Source organism: Uloborus diversus, unplaced genomic scaffold (genome assembly GCF_026930045.1).
Source record: "Uloborus diversus isolate 005 unplaced genomic scaffold, Udiv.v.3.1 scaffold_12, whole genome shotgun sequence".
Lineage (NCBI taxonomy): Eukaryota > Metazoa > Arthropoda > Arachnida > Araneae > Uloboridae > Uloborus > Uloborus diversus.
Window position 1 is genome coordinate 4,283,346 of NW_026557876.1, and position 23,941 is coordinate 4,307,286.

The 23,941-nt window shown below is 36.8% G+C and overlaps 1 protein-coding gene across 1 annotated transcript in view; it reads left to right on the plus strand.

The window, feature by feature from the left end:
* Positions 1-11,335: 11,335 nt before the first annotated feature.
* LOC129232487 (cystathionine beta-synthase-like) overlaps positions 11,336-23,941 on the plus strand; it is an 81,072-nt gene continuing 68,466 nt past the window's right edge. The window contains 2 exon segments of the mRNA XM_054866636.1: positions 11,336-11,346; positions 23,782-23,926. Coding sequence (XP_054722611.1) covers positions 23,784-23,926 — 143 coding nt within the window. The 5' untranslated portion in view covers positions 11,336-11,346; positions 23,782-23,783.

A 23,941-nucleotide genomic window follows, 5' to 3' on the forward strand; every position in this document is an offset into this window, starting at 1 on the left:
CTAAAAATGTACAGTCTTGAGCAAAGAAAGGACATGATTCAGTTGTTTAAACTTATCAAAATGAAAGATGTTACGGAGCTGAAGTTTAGCACTGAAAACAGGACGAGGGGTCATTGTCTTAAGCTATTCAAATCTCAGGCCAAGATGGATATTAGGAAAAATCATTATTTTAGCAGGGTAGTGGAACCTCGGAACAGCTTACCGGAAGAGGTGGTAATGAGCAAAGGAGTAGACAGTTTTAAGAGGGCCATTGATCTTCACTGGGGATTGAAAATTGACTAGGACCAGTCTAGCTGGGCCCAGAGCCTGTTGCTGGTCGTCACTTTTGTATATAGAAATTGCTTTTTATCATGGGGGGGAGGGGGGAGGTCAGCTGACCCTCTGACCCTCCCCTGAATCCGCCCTTGTCCTGTTATCTAGGAGAAACTTTTTTCTTACCTATATTTTTGAACCACCCTACTTGGGTGGTTCATATTACTATCACCCAAGTTCCAACCAGTCCCAAGTCCAAGTACCCACCAAGTTCCAAGTATTCCATGACCCCCAACTGGGTGGTCATGGTTACTATATTGGCGAGTAGCGCCCCCCCCCCCCCCCAATATTTGAAAGGACTGAAAAGCCGACTCACCGCAGGAACAGCAGATGAAGCAGTTGGTGTGATAGAGGTTGCCCATCGCCTGGCAGGCCTGTCCAGCTCCAGTCACCTTTTCCCCACAGGTGTGGCAGATGCCTGTAATACAGAGGGACAAGCGGTCAGTGAACTCTTCAAGGACACATACAAACATTTGATTTTTATTAGTTACTTTTTACCGTGTATACCGATTCAAAAAAATATTGATCGCCAAGGTTTCGGACTTGAATTCCGAAACAGTTCCGAGATAGAGTCCCGAACCCAAACCTCCCTTCAGCCAACATCAATGAGAGTCAGTCCAGGGTTGGCTTTCTGCCGGCAGAAACTAGTTTTTGCCGTGCCAGTGGCAGAAACTGGTTATAACCGGTTAAAACCGGCAGAAACTTAAAATCGTCTTAAAAAACTAAAGTAATTACTAAATGATATTTGTTTAAACTAAAAAATTAAACTTCATTTCATCATTGTAAAAATAAAATGTTATGCTAGTGCCCTTCATTTAGTTCAGAAAGGGAACTTTTCAATTGCTGATGCTCGTAATATTTGGATTAATCCAACAAAGGACGAAAATCAGATGGGTTCTTAGGATAGAGGAGTGACATACAGAATTAAACTGGCATTACTGTTTGTAATTTGCTCGCAAATAAGCTTCATCTAAGTTGCTTGTGATTGAAATTATGTGCTTCAAGAAGAAAGTGTCAAATTTTACTTCCCAATATTAATCTAGATTTTGTACTCGATATCACAGCTTTGCAAAACAAATTGGCCCCACTTCTCGAAACTCATTTTTCCACTCGAATTTTAACCACTACCCTAGTTACTGCATGATGGACCAAAAAATATACAATTTGAAAGTTTCATGAATATTGCTTGTTCCTTGATGCATTGCCTGATAGCTCTTCTGTTGCAAGAATATTCTAAAGTTTTTCATTCGTGCATATTAAATTGAGAAACTATTTAGATTTTTGGAAACATCTTTTCCAAGAAGCAACAGCAGGGTCCAAACAATGTAACATTTGATTCTGAATTGTGATAATATTGTTAATTAAACTGCTTTGGTTAACAATTAATTATTTTTTCCATGCATTTTCTACTGTCTGTCAATAGTTTTTTATTTATTTATTTATTTGCCATTTTGAGAGTTTTTGCCAGTTTTTGCCGAAAATGTGGCAGAAAGTGGTTTTTGCCATGCCGGTTTTAACCGGTTTCTACCAGTGGTTTTAACCGCCCCGGCAGAAACTTGCCAGCCCTGAGTCAGTCTAAATTTGCCTTTTTTGAACTTCATTTTCGAAAAATTACAGGTGGAGAGTCCCTAGAGGGCGATCGCCCCCATCGTCCTTCCCTTGTATCTGTCCCTGACACTGTTACCATTTTATAGTACAGTAGCATCTCCTTTGAGGGACACCTCTCTCAGGGCCCCAATACGGGCTGATTTTACTACCATTTTTCAGTACCCTTAACAAAAATCTGATTTTAAAATAGGTACTTTCACAAAAATCGAGAAAAAAATCATCAGCTTCCAAAAACAAAATTTGAAAACCAGCAGTCACAGAACAATGTTAAAAGATAGAAAATTTTGCAAAAATCTGCGTTTTAAAAACAAATAACTTCTTTTCTGTTTAAAACACAGTTTACTCAAAAACAAAACGCTAAGACGATTTATATGAACAATCACTTAGGTAAAAACCTTTTCATACTACTTTAACTTCTTTAAAGTTGTTTTTCGTCAAATTGCATTTACGTAATCGATCAGCATCAGTTTTGGGGGACCGTCTTTTTGATGATTTCCTGGGTTGTACACAGTGCAAAGCCTGTCGAGCTGAGACACAATGGTTTTTTTCTAGCAACTACGTTTTTAGCCTCTCCCCCCCCCCCCCCCAAAAAAAAAACTTGCAAAAAATAATAGTAGATGACATCATTTACACTTTTCAAACTAACGTTTAAGTCCCTCGTATTTCCTTTAACAAAAATTAGAATGTTCCTTTAAAAAATCACAAAATCAATGTCAAATTTCTAAAATGTAATGATTTCTTCTCGAAATCATGGATTATAGTTGGCTAATTACTTGAAATACAGTCAAGAAAGACAAAGGAGCAAACGGCCTAATCTTGTGCAAATGGCTCCCTAATTCACTGTGTTCTTGTTTATTTTACATTGCCTGAATCGCGTAAGAGGAACATTCAAGCAAAGTAAAATAACCAACATACAGGCAGGCAGAGAAGAAGGCTCATGCATGCTTTGTAAGATAAACAACATTCAGTTGGCGTACGGTCTCTATCGGTGTGAATCCTACTGTAAATATTGAGGTTCAATGCGTTGGTGTTCAGAAAAAGAAATCACAGGTAATCCGCGGCAGCGTATAATCCGCACCTCATGAACTCTGCCTTTTTCAACAGATAATCCGCGGATTATAAGCAGGAAAATACGATAGGAGGTGATGCTCGTACGCTCCCCCCCCCCCCCACTCTCAAAAGCAAAAAAGGGCCTTGTCTCCCCACTTTACGGAATTAAAAATCAACGATGAATTGCGCAATGATATATTTCTCAGCGGATTGACCTATTTCACGAATATAAAACCTTTCCAAATAAATGGTGTTGTCTCATGTTGTTTCATAAGAATAGAACTCTGAATTGGAAAGGGGAGGCTTTAGTGGCCATCCGCTCCAAATTTCTACGCCAAATTCTGCATTTTTAGAGGTCATTTAGTCAGTCCTGCTCATGTTAATCCAATTATACAGACTAATTTTATTTTTAGCTGATGTGTGCATCACGAATTCCTTTTACGCCAATTTAATGATAACAGTGCCTTAGAGTAAGCAAAGAAACACTTCAAATATTTTTACTCCAAGTTTATTGCGAACTGAAGCAAAAAAAAAAAAAAGTTTCAAACAGATTCCCAATATTGGACATTTGAATGTGATTCAATGGTTAACTCTATAAATATCACCAATAGTGGCCAAAATGAAACCAGATTTAAAGAAAAAAAAAAAAAAAAAAAACGGCAAATTTGTCGCCAAGTTGGCGATAAAACGTGGCGACCAAAAGCTTGGCGATATATTGCAAAGTGTTTGCAAAATTATAACACCACTTGAGTTTGCATTGAAATTAACATTGATTTCCCCGCAAAAAGGTGAGAAAGACCCCTATTTGGAACTCCGAATACAACCAAAAGAGGAGGTGCACAACTAGAACCCACTAGGAGTCTCCGTACCAAATTTCAACTTCCTAGGACATACCGTTCTTGAGTTATGCGAGATACATACACACATACATACGTACATACAGACGTCACGAGAAAACTCGTTGTAATTAATTCGGGGCTCGTCAAAATGGATACTTCGGGAGTCTACACGTTCTTGGGAAAAAATCCACGTGTGGTAGGGTTGAAAAAAAAAAAAAAAAAAACTCACTATCCATTCGGGGGCGAGCAAAATGGAAATGGAGGCCGATTTTTGGGTGAAATTTTTTTCGCGAATACAATACTTCCTTTACTTCGAAGAACGAAGTAAAAAGAAAAAAAAAATCAGATTTTCAGGGCGCCTCTCCAACTCCCTACAACTCTTTTGACCCCCCCCTCCCCGTTTTTGGTGAGCCAAATCAGGTCAGGGTTCGTACCCAATTTCAGAAATAAAATAAAGGAGTTTTGGAGGAGTTTTGAAGGAGTGATATGAGGTTTTGAAGGAGTACTAATAGGCTGTCATTAAATGATGTCACACTTTTTTTCAACATATTTGACCCCCTTCCCCATTATCACAAAGTGTCACACTTCAGCTAACTCCTCCTCTTGACACATGTCATATTTTTTTTATAAACATAGTTACAATAACTATGTGATGTCACTTTTTGTCACCTTCTCTCTTTCCCTTGTCACAATTTCATGAGTCAAGTCTCCTCCTCAAGGCATGGCATCACTCGTGGATGACCCTTTTTACTATATCATAACTACGATTTACTAAACAATTGTTTTTTTAACACAATCAGTTAAATGTAGGACATCTATTTACATAGTTTTGAATATTTAAATAATAATTAGACAACCTGACTTTTGCTGCAAGAGTGTGGTGGAGGAAAAAACAATAATCATAAAACTTGAAAAAATAGAAAAGCACCATTCAAACATGTTTTACTTCACTTATGAAATGTTTTAGTCATCTAATAAAATTTTCACCTTCAACTTTTATGACTTAACTATGATCAATTTGTAAATTACATCTTTATGAAAATAAAATAAATGCACGAAATGACTACATTAAAATCGCCCTTGTGACAAAGTTAATTGTTGATCAAAGTATTATAAGTTACTGTCATAGAGGAAGATTATGCAGTCTTGAACAAAAAAAGAAGGAGTTTTGAAGGAGTTCAAACCAAAATGAAGGAGTTTGAAGGGCCCTTCAAAAAATTTTCCCAAATGAAGGAATAATGGAGGAGTTTTGAAGGAGCGTACGAACCCTGCAGGTCCAAACAAACTGAACAGCGTTTTTTTTTTTAAATTGTTTAATTAAAAATAAAAACAAACATCATAGGATTACAATTTGTCAGATAACATTTTGTCTTTCCTTTGCGCTGCAATCTCACGTTCTATTCGGGAGGGAGGGGTCGAAATGCGCGGCAAAGGTCAACCGAGAGGTCACTTTCCGTTTCTGCTAGAGAATGGAAAGGACATGCAAATCCGAATCGTGGGCGACGAAACAGGGGCCTTACAATGATTATATCTAGAAGGGAGTCGTTAACGAGAAACTGGTCAGAAAACCAGTTTTTCGTCGTGCGTGACGTCACTTTCCGTGAGGCACCATTTCTCCCTACCATGAAGCTATCCTAAACGTCTTGCTGCCGACTTTAGCTGCCGAGAAGGAGCATTCTCGTTTTCACCCGGGTGGCAGGTGGTGAGTTCGCTTTCTCGGGAGGTGAGAAGTGCTTCCTAGTCAAGATGGCGGTGGCTGTTTACACTTGCGTTGTGATGGAAATTTTGCAATTGTGGGATTTCTAATGCTTGTAATTTTGCAAGAGGAGTCTAGGAAATATTGCAACCAAGTTACTTTTAATAATAGTAACATTATTATAGGAACATGGTTTTCATTAAACACTGACGCATTGTTTAAATCGTTTAGTAATTAAAATACCTTCGGTTTCAAAATATTATGAACATGTTTTTCGTTATAAAGTGGTACGAACATATTTTTCTTAGGCTCATTCCCCGAATATGGATGTTTTTAAATGAACATTAATTATGATGAGGTCAAATAGATACATTTTTTAACAATTTCGATCGCGAGAAATGACTCATTTCTTGGTTTATATATTGGTGTTTCTGCCTTTAAATTACATGTTTTGATAGTTTTGACATGCATATTGCTGGATTCAATTTTGCGACGTTAAGCAACGTTGCTCTACAGATAGACGTTTTCTAATAACTGAGAATATTTTTACAGTCCCCCCAAACCTTTATTTTTTGTACATATAATTTTGTCTTAAAAAATAGCAGGGTATGAATGTTGGTCATTTTAATAGAACCTCAAGATCCTTAGAAAGTTTTCACCTACCAAATATTTTTTAATTTACATTTCATAAAATATCAAGCTTTATTTTTCGAATCAAACTGCATTCAGTTTTTTTTTTTTTCGCAGTATGTTTACGCACTGTTTTGTTGTAACCTCAGTACAAAATCAACGCGAAACACTTTCCATGTAATTAATTAAAAGAAATAAAGTTTAAACCCCACAGCACTTTTCATGTTAAGTTATAAGTTATACACTATTCTAGCCGAATTGATTTGCTGGACCACTGTTTTTTCATTAGAAGTAATGAGAAAGGGCATTGTAGTCAATTCAAAACGATAGTTTTTGAATTCCCCAGCTTTATTATTAATCCATTATTCTTCAAATTTGCATTAAATAAAAAAAGGTTTTTTTTTCTTTTTTTTTTTTAAATATATTTCACCCTGTCTATTTGAAAATCTCTGATTGAGTAGATAGGAGTAAAAGCTATAACAGTAGCCTGACTAGCTCTCACCACTCAAAAAAGAACTTAATTTTGGGCCAGTTTATAACATAAGGTAGAATAAACAAAAAATAAATGCATAATCATACAAAGAACACATAAACACAACACAAGTAATGCAATAAAGTACGTCTATTTTATAACGGAACCTAGGTATACTATTACAAATATGCTACTTTATCCTAAATTGACTGCAATAGAATTGAGTATAAAATTGTTTAGCCTTTTCTTAAACAAATTTCGATTATTAATGGTTTTTTAAAAAAATGGGTAAGGTGTCCACAATCTTGGTCCGTAAGAGTTAATGCCATTAAACAATAGATTTGTTTTTGCGTTAATAGGTATAATGTTTTCACGGTTTCTAGTGGGGTCATTATGAACCAAATAAATTCTGTCAAATGGTTCTTAAAAGCCGTTTGTTTTGCTTTTGAAAGATAATCAAGAGCGAGTCCATCGTTTATTTTTTCAAAAAATATAACAATTGCTTAGTTTTTTTTTTTTTTTAATTAATAAAGATTCCACCTTTCTCAAGGCTTTGTACAGAATCATGAAATCAAAACAAATATGTGGCGCATGAAAGTTCATGAAGAAAGAGAATTCTTTGGTGTAAACGAAGATTAACAGTCACTAGTTTCAAACTACAGCAACCATGCTTCCCAAATCGGCATTTCTAATTATACGAAACATAATCGTAAGGATGAGACTACATTGTCAACAATTTAGGGGGGGGGGATAATCTTAAAACTAGACCATTGTCAAATTTTATTCGCTTACTTACCGTGAAAAAGTTTTGAAAACTGATGTATATTAAACAAAAGGCAAACAAAGAGGCACTTTACATTTTAAAGTATTCTTTCGAAAGAATATTTTCAAAAGAAAAAAATAAGCCAAAAATAAAATTAATAAAATGCGTAAACACAAAAGAAAAAAAAAGGTTGGTTATGACATATCAAGAAATGTATCTGCCAATTTGTTTGGCCATGAGATAACTCCTCGGATCCCGAAACGCCGTGGAATTAGAAGTTGCGGATCCCCGTTGCTGTGGACAAAAACTCAATTAGTACGAGAAACCGCAAATGCCGTGGGAAACGGAGTTGCAAGCCTCTTTTGCCGTAGGAAAAAAGAACTCCAGTCCGACTGAAGAGATTCCTTTCCCGCGTCACGAGTAGTTCTCGGAACGCTGGAAACAGGGACAAAATACTCACTCGATGCAATGGTGGTAAGAGCAAATGGGAGGAACCGACTATTTTCTCGGTTGTTCTCGGTTTTCGTGAGGGAGAAAACGTCGTCACCAGAATGGAACGTTACTTACGTTGTAGGGCCCCTGGTGCGGTTGCGGCGAAAAAACGAGGTCGCGAAGGTCTGACTTGCGGTCTGAGAAACAATTACAGTATACTCCCGATTATCCGTGTGCGGATTATCCGGTTTGCGGATTATTCGTGCATCATTTCGGAATCGCACTTTTCTAAAGCTTCGATGATGTTATCGATATATCATTGAGGAAGTTGAAGAAATCGAAGGTTTCGAATCTCTTTTCTCATTCTCCCGTTAGTTCCCTGGCATTGGGCATTTATTGGCCCCAGGGAAAACACATGCCCACTCCTGTCTTCACCAGCGTTTAATTTGTGGTCAGCTCAGCCTGACAGGGAGGCTGACACCAGATTTAAATGTTCATTGCCAAACTTTAATGCTAGATTCTCAATTTTGGGGAAAAAACTTGATAACAGAAATCGAAAGTCTCCCACAAATAGCTTTGAAAACTTTGATCGTGCATCAGACGAAATTAAACGCTTTTAAAACCCTTTTAAGTGTAATATTGACAAGGTGCCTTCTGAAATGCAAATGGAAGTTTGTCTCTGAATTGAACCAGCTGCTTTAATGAATCAAATCGTCAAAAACAGAATGAATAGCCGTGTCCAAGGGGAGGGTTTTAGGGGTTAAACCCCTCCCATTGGGGGAAAAAATAATAAACCAAAAGAAAATTTATAGCTGACTTTTATAGCTTTAATGTGAAAGTTTGTGTGCAACGCTTCAAAAAACCCTTTCTCTCTGTAGTTTTTCTGTAATTTAAGAATGTTAGAGCTTTACTAGCTGAAATAACATTTTGGAAAAACTATTATGGCTGAACCACTGAATGATTTGTCAACACAAAGCATTAACAGCGTTAATATTGCTTTAAAAGGTTATGATGAATGCGGTATATGTTGCAGCTATAAAGATGCATTGATTGTATTTAGTAATGTAATTTGCATCTACCATAAGCTCTTTCTTGTTTAGTTTATTAAGCATTATTCCAGAATATGAAACCTAATGTATGTGCTACATTATAAAAAGATCTGTGGGCAGTTTTTAATACTAATTGCAATATACTGCGTAATAAACATAAATAGGTTTGATTTAAAAAGAAACAAACAAGGTTAGATTGAAAAGAAGATGTAAAATGAAGGAATACTGCTGCTATTTGTGCAGCCAAAAATATTCTTCTGGGGCGGGGGTGGGGGATGGTACAGTAGTCCTTACAGGTCTATAAATGCCATGCTGGGATTAGTAATCTTTACTAATAATAAAGCTGAAAGTCTCACTGTCCGGAGGATGTCTGGATGTCTGTAGGATGTTTGTGACGCGCATAGCGCCTAAACCGTTCGGCCGATTTTCATGAAATTTGGCACAAAGTTAGTATGTAGCATGGGGGTGTGCACCGAAAATTCGATGTGGAATTGGGGGTTCGATGGGGATTCGATTTTCGAAAATTCGATGTGGTTCTTTTTTTATTCCAATTTTAAGAAAAAAAAAACCATCATAAATTACGAAATTATCATAACGTGGAACCCTAACATGGGCACAATCCAATTGGCGAGATACGAAATTATCATAACGTGGAACTGTAACGTCGGTACAAGCCAATTGGCGAGAAAATTCACCATACATTATTTGCAAATATACAAGCGAATCAAAAGACCTTTAATTTTTCTATTACGGGCGAAGCCGTGCGGGTGCCACTAGTTTAACATAAAACCAAAGTTGGTAGTGAATTGAACTCTTACTCCCCCCACCCCGCTTTAAAACATCTCCCTTTATGAAAACCTGGACACGGGCCTGAAATCCAGCATTATTGAATCAGCCGCTTTATGGAATCAAAACTTAGTAGCAAACCCAGAAATTTTCAAAACCACCACTGAACGCTTAACTAAAATACACATAGAAAAATATATTCGCGATGTATGGGTGGACGGGGGGGGGGGGAGGGCTAGCGCTAAATAGACCATCTGAGCTAAAATATTGTTGGACCGGCCCGCCTCGCCTCCAAAAATTTACAATGTGGCCCGCAAGTGAAAAAACTTGGAGACCCCTGCACTAGTGCATAAGAATTTTCTGAGTTTTCCTGTTTCTTAAAATTTGACAGATCGCCAGCCGGGGAGGAGTGTGCAACAAGGGCGGATCCAGAAAATGTTCAAGGAGGGGGCGATTGTTTTTCACTCTTTAGAACTTCAATTTCTAAAAATTTTCGAAGGAGTGCATTGAACCCCTCGTTTACCTATCCCTAATATCATCTATGGTCTAAAATTGAGATTTCGGAACTTCAATTTCGATAATATTCCTGTAGAAAGTTCCTGTCCCTATCCCCAGAGTAATAAGAGATGTGCTATTGCGTTTTAAAAACTTCAATTCCGGAAGAATTCCTGGAAAGAGCTCCCTTTCTTCTAACACCATCTAATATTTACTAATAATAAAGCTGAAAGTCTCTCTGTCCGGAGGATGTCTAGATGTCTGTGACGCGCATAGCGCCAAGACCGTTCGGCCGATTTTCATGAAATTTGGCACAAAGTTAGTATGTAGCAAGGGGGGTGTGCACCTCGAAGCGATTTTTCGAAAATTCGATGTGGTTCTTTTTTCTATTCCAATTTTAAGAACAAAATTATCATATGATCAACGAGTAAATTACGAAATTATCGTAACGTGGAACCGTAACATGGGCAGAAGCCAATTGGCGAGATGCGAAATGATCATAACGTGGAACCGTAACATGGGTACAAGCCGACTGGCGAGAAAATTCATCATACATTATTTGTAAATATAGAGGCGAACCGAAAGACCTTTTGATTTTTCTATTACGGGCAAAGCCGTGCGGGTATCACTAGTATTATATAAAATTACGGTTTTTAAACTTCAGTATTGAAAATATACAGGAAGAAATTTCTGTCCCTCCGCTTCTGTATCCGTCCTTGGTGTGCAGACGGAACGAGTCGCCCCTCATGAATAATAATCAAAGAGAAAGTTCCGTTTCGTGAGACCCGGATGTGCAACAAAAGATCTCCTCCCACACTTTCTATCGGCGAAGCTTTCAGTGGCGCGTTCTCTGACATCGGCAATGAGGTTTTGCGACTTTTTCCACAGAGGGGATTGCCGTCAATCAACAGTGGTCCGACCAAAACATCCATCTGTCTACCAGAATATAAATATTAGTGATTCATGGGACCAGTGGCGTAGTGAAAATTTTTTCATGCTTATGTGTGTGGTTGAAATGTTTCGAAATTAAAGGCCGAAAGGCCTTTAGCCAATTGTCCATACCAATAATTATGTATATCAACATGTATATCAACATGTGCTCGAATTGCGCCGGTGCCGAGCCGGTTCGTTATCAGCCGATAAGATAGATTCTGCTCTATTTAAAGCACCGGGAGTGACTCAGAAGTATAGGAGGACGCGAACCATCCCTTTTGGTAAGTTCTTTTACCGCTTTCTCTCCCGCGGTCGGTCTCCTACTTTATTAGTGCTCTACAGTAAAATCTCAATTATCGGCGTTCGGTTTATCCGCTGGTCGTTTTTTTAACTGTCATTAAATGTTTTTTAAACTTATAATTGTGTCTTTGCTCGTTTTTAGTTTTTACACATAAGGCAGTGCAGGGCCGGATTTAGGGGAGGGCAGGCGGGGCTACTGCCCCTGGGCCTCCACAACGAAGGGGCCCCCACAATAAAATTTTTACAAAATATCCTAATTTTCACGGGGTCAAAAAAAAAATCGAAAATATCGGATATATACATATATATCAAAATATTCGGATATATATCAAAGTATCGGATATTTCCGAAAATATGATATTTTTGAACCCTGATTATTGGCCTCCTCTCCTTCGTTGACCCGGGGCCTCCACACTTCCAAATCTGGCCCTGAGGCAGTGAGAAGCAAAGGGCAAAATTAAAAATTTGGAGATAACCTGCACAAATGGTAGGGGAACCGCTCCCATGTCTTGAGACAAGAGATTGTACTAGTAGCCCTGGTAAGTTCTTTTATACAGCATGATTTAGGAAAAGAAATTAAATGAAAGTCTACCTAGGATGTTATCCTTAAATCGAATTTTGAAAATGTCCACTTACATCCCTTTGCTTCTCACTGCCTCATCTGTATATTTTTTGCATTCAATGTTAGTAGATGGAACGTACAATGTTTTTAGCTATAATTTAAATGTGTGTGTGAGTGTCATTCATATTTTTCTGCTATTGTGTGCAGTAGTTTCGTTTTTCACCTATTATTCGGATTATCCGCTGTTTTCCCTTATCCGTGCCACCCTATTCGGCGGTGTTCTCTGTACTTTGTTTCTTGCCTGTGCTTGTATACTTGAACTTCTCAAAAAGAAAACTGTTTGCATCTGATCCGAAATGAGGTACTGTAAAAGTATATACACTTTTTTCTAACACCTTTAGCATCAGCTATTCAAAAGCGTTACGCACTGTAAAAAAAAAACAATTCCCCGTTTCCATGTAAAAAGAGGTTCTCCCATTATACCAGAGAAAGCGGTTTTTACCCAGCATCCTTAGCGGCTAGTAGACGAACTTGTTTTCGCGTAATGCATTCCGGGTAGAAACACCGCTTACACTCCAGAAGCTAGCAGGAGTAGAAAGATTCCGCATAAAACCCGCTAATAACCGGAATGCGGTGAAAAGCAGGTTTTTTTCCGGGGTCGAAAGTGTCCATGGAAACGGCCCTATTGAGACTTTGAAAACTATTTACCTCTTATGCAACTACATCTCATCTAACGTTTGGCTGCCCCTGGATCCTCCCAGTTAGTTGGTTCTATTTTTATCTGCCCATTTCGAGAAAAAAGGTCCGACCCCCCAGTAACAGACACTGATCTGATGATACACAGTAACAGACAGAATAAGGAAAGAGGATGAGTCATGGACAGAGTACCCCTTTTCTCTTCAAAATGTGCAAAAGTTCTTTATTTTCTCAACTTACGACTGTCTGTTGCTGGTGCCGTTATCCTACTTGGCAAGTCTGTATCAGTCCATAGAGTGAAGAAATATACATAGCCTTGAACTTTTATTTTTTGAACTTTTCCTTCCGCCCACCGCTTTTCTGATTTGAAGTGAACTGATTGAGGTAAAAAATAAATAGAATCGATGGAACACCGAAGATGATTTTCAATACAGTCCGATTTTTAAAGCTTGTTCCTTGAATTTGTAAATACCTGTTAATATATTGAATTTTTTTTTCGTTTGATAATACTGTGAATTTTTTAGTCAATTTTAATAACTCTTCATGAAGTCAAAAGATGCAAACGCCCAGAAAGAATCGGAAAATGGTAAGATTTTTACCTGAAATTTAAACTCAAGATACCGATTATTACACCGTCTATGGTAAAAAGGAGATGAAATTGAAGCCGCCATATTGGGATACGGCTGTGCAGTGTTGGGTGGGGTTACGATGACGTGATCGCTTAGCGAGAATAGTTTTCACCAATCTCGCAAAGAGACCGGATAAAGTAGCCGGCGGATTGGTTTTTCATTTCAATTCATGTCTTGATGCAATTTCAAAAAACGTGCTTCATCATAAACTTGCAACAGTATCTAAGTTTAAATTAACAACCAATTGAGATTCAGTAGTAGAATGTTTTGAAACAACTTCCGGCTACAATTTCTTAGTATAGCGGGGTCTCTCTATGTCATTTCTTTGCTCTATGAACTTAATTGATAAAACTCGTGTATCACTCATAGGGTAACACCCCCAGTAATTGGCAGGTCACCAGTGATTGGCACTTCCAACAAAAATGTCCTAAAATAATATTCGTATCCAATATTTTAAAAGTAGAAGGCTATATAGCTACTGAATGTATCTTTACTTTAAAGATTATAACTTCAATTCATGTTACTAAATGGTAGCAGTGCATAGGAAAGAGAAACAATTGTTGCTATTTTTGGTGCAAAAGCTTCTTCTCTGGCTTAAGGAAAGCATGCACATCAATCCATTGAAATCTGACTTAAAATAAATTTTAAACTTTGGTTGTCAAAAGTTTTGTTTAGTTGGAAAGGTGTTACTTTGAGCGCGTAGAAGTAAATTTTTGTCCCTTTTTGGGATTTTTGAAATAATGATGGATGTGTGTGTGTGTGTGTGCCATTTAGTGGTGCTTCAGTTTTGCTAGTCTCCAGTAATTGGCACATGTGCCTACAAACACTAATGTTTAGTGCAATATGTCACTGATACTTTTGCAGCAACTATATTATATGGGTTCTATTATTGATTTGAATCCTACAGCATACATTGTTAAATTTTTAAGAGAGAATATATATATATATATATATATATATATATATATATATATATATATATATATATATATATATATATATATATATATATATATATATATATATATCTGTGTGTGTGTGTGTGTGTTTGACCATCAGTCCGATATTGCGACTATGGAGAATCGGTTCATTTTTTATGGTCCCTCAGAATCATCGGGTTGACGTTCCTTTTTATGTGAAAACAGCTATTATTCGTAAAATCAAAATTGCATGCCAACAGATGAATCAGCAAGAATCTCAATATTTTTTTCCATGTGACATTCCAAATTTTTATTCTCTAAAATACGTTTTTAACATCAAGATGTGTGATTTAACATCAATTTATATAAAATTACCTACTTTAAATCAACATTAATTATATTACTTATGATGATGAAATTTGTATGTAATCTGAAAGTGAAAATCGAAGTGATTTTCCTGTTCTATTAACATGTGCCAATTACTGGATCACGAGGTGTCATACACTGGTGTATCAGGTGCCAATGACTGGTGATTTTCGTAACTTTTTATGCATATATTTTTATAAAAGTATCAATTCATTTTTTTAAGATTTTAGTGAACTAAATAGATGCTCAGATGTGCATTCTTTCATACAAAAATATTTGCAAGTGAATATTTTTTTTCGAAGTAATGAAAACAGAGGTAAGTTTAAGGACAAACTCTTAAAGTGCCAATTACTGGGTTCGTTACCTTACGTTACGCCGTTTTATCAATTAAGTTATTTCATTGCTGTAGAGGAAGCTAGCCCCCGGAATAAGATTGCACAAGGTGCAGAATGCTGCCACCGTATTTATGGAGTAAGGTTACACATTTTTTTTTTTTACTGTGTGGGACATCAAAGATTTCTTTCAACTCTCTCTCTTCGCTTTTTTTTTTTTTTCCGACATCGCAAATGCTTAGTTTTCGATTTTGTTCACTCTTTAGTTATTGCTTAGTTTTCAAGGGAGGGGCGATCGCCCCTCCCTTGAGGGACTCTCCGCGGGTAAGTTTTCGAAAATGAAGTTCAAAAAACTAAAATTCAGACGAATTTCATTGATGTTGGGATGCCGGAGGTTTGGGTTTGGGACCCTCTCTCGGAACTCTTTCGGAATTAAAGTCCAAAACCTTTGTGATCAATATTTTTAAATCAGTACACATAGTAAAAAGTAAGTAATGAAAATCAATCGCCCCTCCCTTGAAAAAATAAGGACTTATTTTGCTGTGGGCATATGTGTTTGTGTCTGTGTGCAGGCATGAGTGCATGTGGATTGCTCAAAAAAGAGCTATCGCTTGAGCATCATGACTTGTAAACTGTGTAGAAAGTGTCGAGTACAGAGCCCTTGGAAAACGAGGTCACGTGACCTTGGGTAACTGTCTTCTTCGAAAGAACTTTAATATATGAATAGATTTCGAGAGAATGATCGAAATAACTTTCTATTTGCTGTACAAGGTAAGGATTTCGTTTGTGAAAAGATAACGAATTAAAGCGCTGACATTTTATCGCTCTCCTTGGAGCATATTTATCACCACTCGTTTTACGATGATGTGAAATTCGGAAGTGTCATAACAAACTGACTTCTGTGTTATCGTGCGCTAATAACTTTGTTCTTTCGTCAAATCTTCTGTTTCGGTTACAGTTACTCACTCAGCCGCATACATTGTTCCATTTTGGTTGCGGATTCATTCTTTTCGGCTATTTTTGACGTCAGAAAATCTTTTTGGATGCGAAAATAATTTTAGCTTCGTTGGTATGTTTAATTTGTATTTTGTAGAACGCAGCTTAAAGATATCTAAAAGAAAAAACGCTCATTCCTTTTCGAGTGGGAGAGAACACGTGATCAGTCCTTCAGTCCTATTTTCGTACTTTACGGTATTTGACTTTCGTTTTCAACTCGTTTACGAGACGAATATGGAAGTTGCAACCTGTTAAATGTTCATATTTTGACTATTGGATATTGTTAATTGACCCTCAAAACTAAAAAAAATACCAATGCCGAATTTTAAAACACCGTGATTGATTTTAAATGAATTTTTAAAAATCCACACGCAAATTTGCGCTCTTCTGAAACGTCACGAGCTTACGTCACAAGGCACTCATGGGCAGCCTTCCGCCGAAGATCCCTTGTTTTCGCTACGGACATTTTGAGCGCGCTGACATTTTTATTTTTTAGAAATTCAATCATCCTTTTGAACACACTATGGAGGCCGGATTCGTTAAAGCACAATCTAATAATCTTCCTCAAGTAACATCAATGATGGTATTCGAATATTTCCGAGAGGATGAGAGGTTTAATGTTCCACAAACGCGAGGAGGTAGGCCTTACGTTTCGTCTTCGAAGCTAACTGCACGTCTTTCGGCTTCTCCCGCGGCGGAAGAGCGCATGACGTCACTTCCTGTGCCATTTGACGTCACAAGCGCTTGAACTTTAAAAATTAATGTAAAAAAAACTACTTATCGTATCGCAAAATTTTTTTCTCCTATGATGTTCATACATGTTACTCTATCATATGAAAATAAAATGGAAAAATCGAAAACTTCCCTATTGGACATCTGATTGGTGAATCGGATTCGTTTTCGTCACTGGTCGAAAACGATTTCGAAATGAGTTCGACCGGTTCGAGCATCACCCGTTTTGTGTCGTTTCGAGGCTCAACAAAACACTTCACTAGTTTTGTTTTACATCGGAGGCGGTGAGAAGCAATGGGATGTCAGGGAACTTTTTAAAGTTTTGAGTTCGGCGGGGGCCAATTTTAAATTATGCCGTTCGGCCGCACCTACCAGGGCTACTACTGACGCCAAAATAGGTGAATGTCCCGTCAACCCCTTCATACTTGTTGTCCCGAAAACTTGAATTTTCCTTCTGTCTCATGCGAGGAGTTTACATTCGAAACGGATTATATCCATTTACGCACGAACACTGTTCGAATTTCGAACTGTTCACAATGTTTTGGTAGAGTAACAAGTGACTATTGGCATAGGTCTTGGAATTTTTCCTCGATTTTATTAGACCTAAATTGCCAATTGAATTTCAGGGACGTAAATTAATGTAAGGAAAGAAGTGAACATGTTTTCATATGCTTTACAAGTACAGATTGTAGCAACGAAGAAAAAAAAATATTTCCCTTAAAAATGTATCCATATTAGGCCAATAATAATGGAAAATTCCTCACTTCTATGACAGACCTTATCAATGTCATTATTTCTGAGATGAAATAAATGATGGAGGAGAAATACATCAAAAATAGGTATTGTACCGAAATTATAAATTGCCAGTATATCCTCAAATTTACTAAATACTATTTTTTAACACACATTTTAAACTAGTAATTGAGCCGTACTTTTATTAAGAGAGCTTAATATCATATTCCCACTAATCATTAAAATAGCTGGTTGTTTGCACAATTAACAAAATTACCACTTTGATTGTAAATTGGCCTCGATTTTTAAATATTAAAAGTTTTTTATTTTATTATTTTTTTTTTATTTCCGTGAACAAGGCATTTTTTTTATTATTATTTATGAGTAAAATAATTGGAACTTCGCTGGGCCATTGTTTATGGTTACTTCTAGTAGGTAACACTTTTATGTGAGAACGAAAAAAAAAAAAAGAAAACAAAAAGGTTTCGAAATTGAAAAATATTTGCGTTCAAAAGTTACGTTTTCCGGAGAATGACTCATATATAGGATCTTATACGCATAAAAGTTACCGTGTTTGACTGAAAATATGTGTTAAAACCCAAAGGTACCTTGAGTGCTTAACCCTGATTCCATCGATTCTACTGTACGAAAAGAATTTTAAAATACTTAAATATACAAAAATATTTTTATTTGTGTGTGTGTATGTATTTCTATTACAAAATAGTGTTTCCCCCGGGCTTTTTTTTTTTTTTTTTTTTAGAGGAACCGATTTTGATAATGGGCTTGTTTCTTCAGTCAAAAGTACTACGTTTCGTCACGGAAATTAGGTAGAATCAGAAGAAAAAAAATAACATGAATCCAGAAAATACTTTTATTTTCCCAGCATTTTTTTTTAGTTAATTTTTAAACCAAAATGTTTCGTGTGACGTCAGAAGTGATGAAAGCCATCTTGAATCGGAGCGCGTAGTTGCCTTTTCTGGCAAGGTAAGTAAAACCTGTAAAGTTGACCACCTTTGTAAGTTGACCACCTGTCTATGTTGACCGCTTTTGTCTGGAACGGAATTAGGTCTATCTTATATAATGAAGGAAAACCTCTGTAACTTGTCCACCTCTCTATCTTGACCACTAATGAACACCAAATTTGGTTTGGAGTATTGTAAAAAAACCCTTTGTAAGTTGACCACTTGGTTTATTTTTTTAAAACTTTCTTCAGCGAATTATTTTTTTTTTATTGTTATTATTATTTTTATAGCTTTCCAAGAATATTTTTGATGTCAGACCGGCATTTTACCAACTAAATGAAACAGCAGCATAACTCAACCTCCTTTTGAGTTTGAGTAGATCATCATGGGGTTATAAATGTATATGAGAAAAAAATAAAGCGAAAAATTTGTAATTTTTGATTAGCTATGAATTTTTAGGAACTATTAATACCAAATGAGTAACTTTTCATAAACAATAAGACTTTTTTTTTTTTGATCAATTTACTGAAATTTTAAATTTGCATGACACATTATATGTCATTCTGGGAAAATAATCTCTAAAAATATTTAAATAACATTTTTAATTATTGTTTCAAAGTAATGCTAAACAATGAAAGTGAGTTGAACAGAAAGAATAAGTGTCAATTAGTCAAGAAATGACAAAAAAAAAAAAAAATCATTACCCCCTTTATAAGTTGACCACCTGTCTAAGTTGACCACCAAAGTACTGCACCGCAAGTGGTCAACTTACACAGGTTTCACTGTATTACCTTTTAATGATTTTCCACCGCGAGCAATTTATTAGCAGACCGAGAATTGCTAGTTAAAAAAAAATATTCATTTAGCGGAGTTTGGCAGTTGGTCACATTATTTGTAAAAATACAGGCGAACCAAAGGACCTTTTAATTTTTCTATTACGGGCAAATCCGTACGGGTACCACTAGTATATATATAAAGGGTCAAATTAAGAGAAAAAAAAGTAACTTACCCATGTTTTTTACCATGATCTTAAGAAAAAAATATTTTTAAGGAATGGGAAAGAACTCACATTTTTTTTTTTCTGTTAGAAAGGCGACTTGATGGAAAGTTCTTAAAATCGGTCTCATCTTTCTTGGGCTTTAATTACCGGAAATATTAATTAAAAAAGCGAAGATTAGCCCCCTTTTTTTTTCTTTTTCGAAATTTTGGTAGTGGAAATTTATTTGCATTTTGTACAATCTTATCTTCGCGAAAACGTAGACATCGGTGATTTATACTGGTGGTACCCGCACGGCTTTGCCCGTAGTAGAAAATTAAAAAAAAGTCATTTGGTTCGTCTGTATATTTACAAATAATATATGATGAATTTCTCGCCAATTTGCTATATTCATTTGCTCGCCCATGTTACGGTTCCACGTTATGATAATTTCGTAATTTGTTCGTCCATCTCATGATAATTTTGCTCGGGAAAATGTTCTTAAAATTGGAATAGAAAAAGAACAGAATCGAATTTTCGAAAAATCGCTTCGCGGTGCACACCCCCATGCTACAAACTAACTTTTTGCCAAATTTCATGAAAATCGGCCGAATGGTCTAGGCGCTATGCGCGTCGCAGAGATACAGACATCCAGATATCCGGACAGAGAGACTTTCAGCTTTGTTATTAGTAAAGAAGAACTACAGAATCGAAAGTTGGAAAAAAAAATGTATATTTTGCGAGGTTTAAAGTTTTGCGATTACGAAAAACTCGTGAAAATAAATGCGTTTACAGTTCGTACACAATTACTAGTAGAGCAAATAAGAGATTTCTTCATTCTAATTTATCTTGATGTTTACGACGTCGTAATATTTGCGAAAACAAATGCAACATGGCAGCGAATGGCGTTTGCGTTCGACGTCATCGAGAACAATAACGAGCCAATCCCGATCAAGGTGTGCTTAATAGAATGTCGTATTTCGTTCATAGCGAAGTCTCTACTTAACTGACTCAATTAAAACCTTGTCGAGATCCTGCATTGAATTTACGAAGGTAATGCATTCGAATTCACTTGATTTCTTTTCTTTTCTTTTTTGAGCAATCACGATTGCTTATTGTTCTCACTTGACTGTTTTGATGCCCTAAAGTTTAGAAAATACCTCCTGAATCTCCAGATTTGAACTTAATGCAACATATTTAGAGATATTTGGTGCCTAGATTACGAAAATGCGGCTTTTGAAACGAAAATAGAGCTAGAAACAGTAAGACTCAAAGTGTTGTTGAACACTTACTCAGAAATTACGCAAAATAAGAAAGAACTAGTATGTTGTGGCCATCACGAAACTTTCTTCTATATTTTTCTTTTTCTTTTTTTTTTCTGATCCCTCCCCATGCTTGACGAGGAAGCAATATTCCCAACAAAAACAAAATGACACATGCAAAAACTTGACGACTATCCCAATGTCTGAATTATTGCAAAAGCAAAGCAAAGAGCGAAAATTGAAAGTTATTTTAAAAGCCTTGCTTGAATGAATTACAAATATTTTATTTGTTAACAAACATAAGATGGCAAAACAGTTCAAAATTTTAAATCATTGAGATAATATTTCCGATCATTTCCATGCAATTAAAATCACGAGAAATACGCAGACGACAATCTATTACGATTTATCTTTCTTATTGTTGCATTAATAAAAATATTTTTATTCGCAAAAAAAAAAAAAATGAGAAGCTTGAGCTTTTATGAAAACGAATATAAATATAAAATTATACACTAGTATGTTGTGGCCATCACGAAACTTTCTTCTATATTTTTCTTTTTTTTTTTCTGATCCCTCCCCATGCTTGACGAGGAAGCAATATTCCCGACAAAAACAAAATGACACATGCAAAAACTTGACGACTATCCCAATGTCTGAATTATTGCAAAAGCAAAGCAAAGAGCGAAAATTGAAAGTTATTTTAAAAGCCTTGCTTGAATGAATTACAAATATTTTATTTGTTAACAAACATAAGATGGCAACAGTTAAAAATTTTAAATCATTGAGATAATATTTCCGATCATTTTCATTCAATTAAAATCACGAGAAATACGCAGACGACAATCTATTACGATTTATCTTTCTTATTGTTGCATTAATAAAGCTATTTTTATTCAAAAAAAAAAAAAATCAACACCTCTTGGAGCGATCGGCGTCAAAATAGAACCAAAGCCTGTTTACATATGGATTCACATATATTCCAAATTTCAACCAGAACGTAGCATTACTTCTTGAGATAGGACACTCAAAATGGAAAAAAAGAACGGGTGATTGCGCTACCCCCCTTTTAGCTGTTGACACAAAAATAAAATCAGTTCTTATACCCACTAAGGGCTACTTGCCGATAAATTTTTCTTTCATTCCGTTCATTATTTCTTGAGATACAGCAGTCACAATTGACGACAAAAAACGTTCTACAGCTCAACCCCCGTTTGAGTTATTGACACCAAAATTGAATCAGCACCTGTTCCTGTTAATACCAACATATGGACCAAATTTTGTTTGATTCCGCCAGTAACTTCCTGAGGAATAGCAAGCACGCGTAACTCGAAAAACGTCCCATTGCTCCACCCCCCTTAGAGGAATTCGCGCCAAAAACTAATGGGCACAAGTTCACATAGGGGCACATATGTGTACTAAATTTCGTTCGATTTCATGCGGTAGTTTTTGTTGTAGAGCGGCCACAAAAAACTGGTCACACACAGACGTGACACACATACATACACACACACACACACACATACATACACACACACAGACAGACAGACATTTTCCAAAAATGGTCGAAATGGACTCAGCACACCTCAAAACGTTCGAATCCGTCAAAATTCGAAATTCGAAAATTTGCACGAATCCAATACTTTCTTCTATATATTAGATATAGAAGAAAGTAAAAAAGGATGAAATTTATTCCCAGGCGTTTAAAAGGTGTTGATACTGCATGATATCTTACTAAATAATAACTTGATAAAAAGTTAGATTATCCAATAATATATAGACATTTTTTAAAGTGTACAAAGACTTTTGTGAGATAAAATTTCCGGCACTTTTTGGTTTTTATTTTTTTAAAGAAAGTTTTAATATTTTTAAAAACTTTTCATGTAGTTTTGTTAAAAATTGATCATTGATCTTATAATTAAATACCAGTTCCGAAATATTAATTCTAATCGATGGATAGGGGCCAATTTCGCTGAAAGTCGTAGGTGTACGAACACTTTTGGAGCCACTGCATGTATCTCACTTATGTTGTAGTGCTAGAAGTTTCTCATCTCTGAATTTTATTTTAAATTTCAAACTTAATTTCATTTGTTTTTTATGCTTTTGTTTTAATTGTGTTCTATTGCATTATATTTTCGGCGCCATTTTTAATTGGATTTCAAGTTGCAAGTGAACACGAAAACGCGATTAACGGCCCGGCAACGTCCTGAAGTTCATTCGTCGCTTCCCCATCCATATTTTAAATGGCTGCTCGAGTCTAACCTAAAGATCCTATATACGGAGAGATCGGACAACGGCGCGAAACCGGTTCCATGGGCAACGAGAAGAAATAATAAACGGGCAAGCGTCCGAAAAGCGCATGCGCGCAAATAACTTTTGCCGTAGCCAAGGTCCCTAAAAATACGAGCCAGCGCATCAGCAGTCATTTTGGATCGGAGCGCGTGTTTGAGTGGTTGTCTTTTCTGGCGAGTTATCGCGTTTGGTGATTGCTCACTGCGAGCGATTATTAGCGGCACGTGAATTGTTTATTAAATGAAGTATTATTTGCGGCAAATTTGGCGAAATGCGTAACTTTGCTGTGGTAACCCTTGCTCCGCAACAATGAAAAATCCGATCCAAATATAGGCTAAACTTAAGCTGATGCGTCGGCCTGTCTATGTAGCGGCTCTAGCCGTAGCCTACGAGGATGCAAACACTGGAGATGCGCGGTTGCTTTGTTGCAGGCCTTTTGCCCGTTTAATTGCTCGTTCAATGTAGAACCCCTAGAACTGGAGAGGCCGATGCATCCGCCATTTTGGAGCAAGCGTACAACACGGAAAGTTATCTTTATTGGCAATTATTCACCAAACAGGGAACAAGAGAGTCAGAGAGCGAAGGTGAACATTGGCGAAATTTTGGAAACAGTTGGCGTCCTTTCCAGGCTGCCAGTCACTTCGCGGACAATTATCCTCGCAGTCAATTATCCATTTCTTTTTTCTTTCTGCATCTGCTGGAAATCTGAAGAGCTGAAATCCTTTTCTGGAGCTGTTTGCACAATTTACAGCCGAACAACCACCCATTTGACTCCATTTAGCACATGCTAAAGAAATGTAAACATCAGCAGCAATGCTATTGCTACAAAGCACTGGATCAAGTTTGCTCCAAAATGGCGGATGCGTCGGCTCCTCCACTATAGGGGCCTTAGTTCAATGACTTCCGCTCCGGATTTGCGTGTTGCATGTATGGTCTAACGGCCGCTCGTTCCTTCTGTGCAGATATGTCTCCTTCACCGAGCAAGATCAGCCAGCGGACTCGGGTTACGTCCTGCAGCCTGGACTTCGTGCGGCCCGACTTACCCAGCAAGTGCACGTGGCACCACGGCGCTACCGTCGACGATTCAGTGCACCAGCACCCCAAGAGGTAAGTGGCACCTCC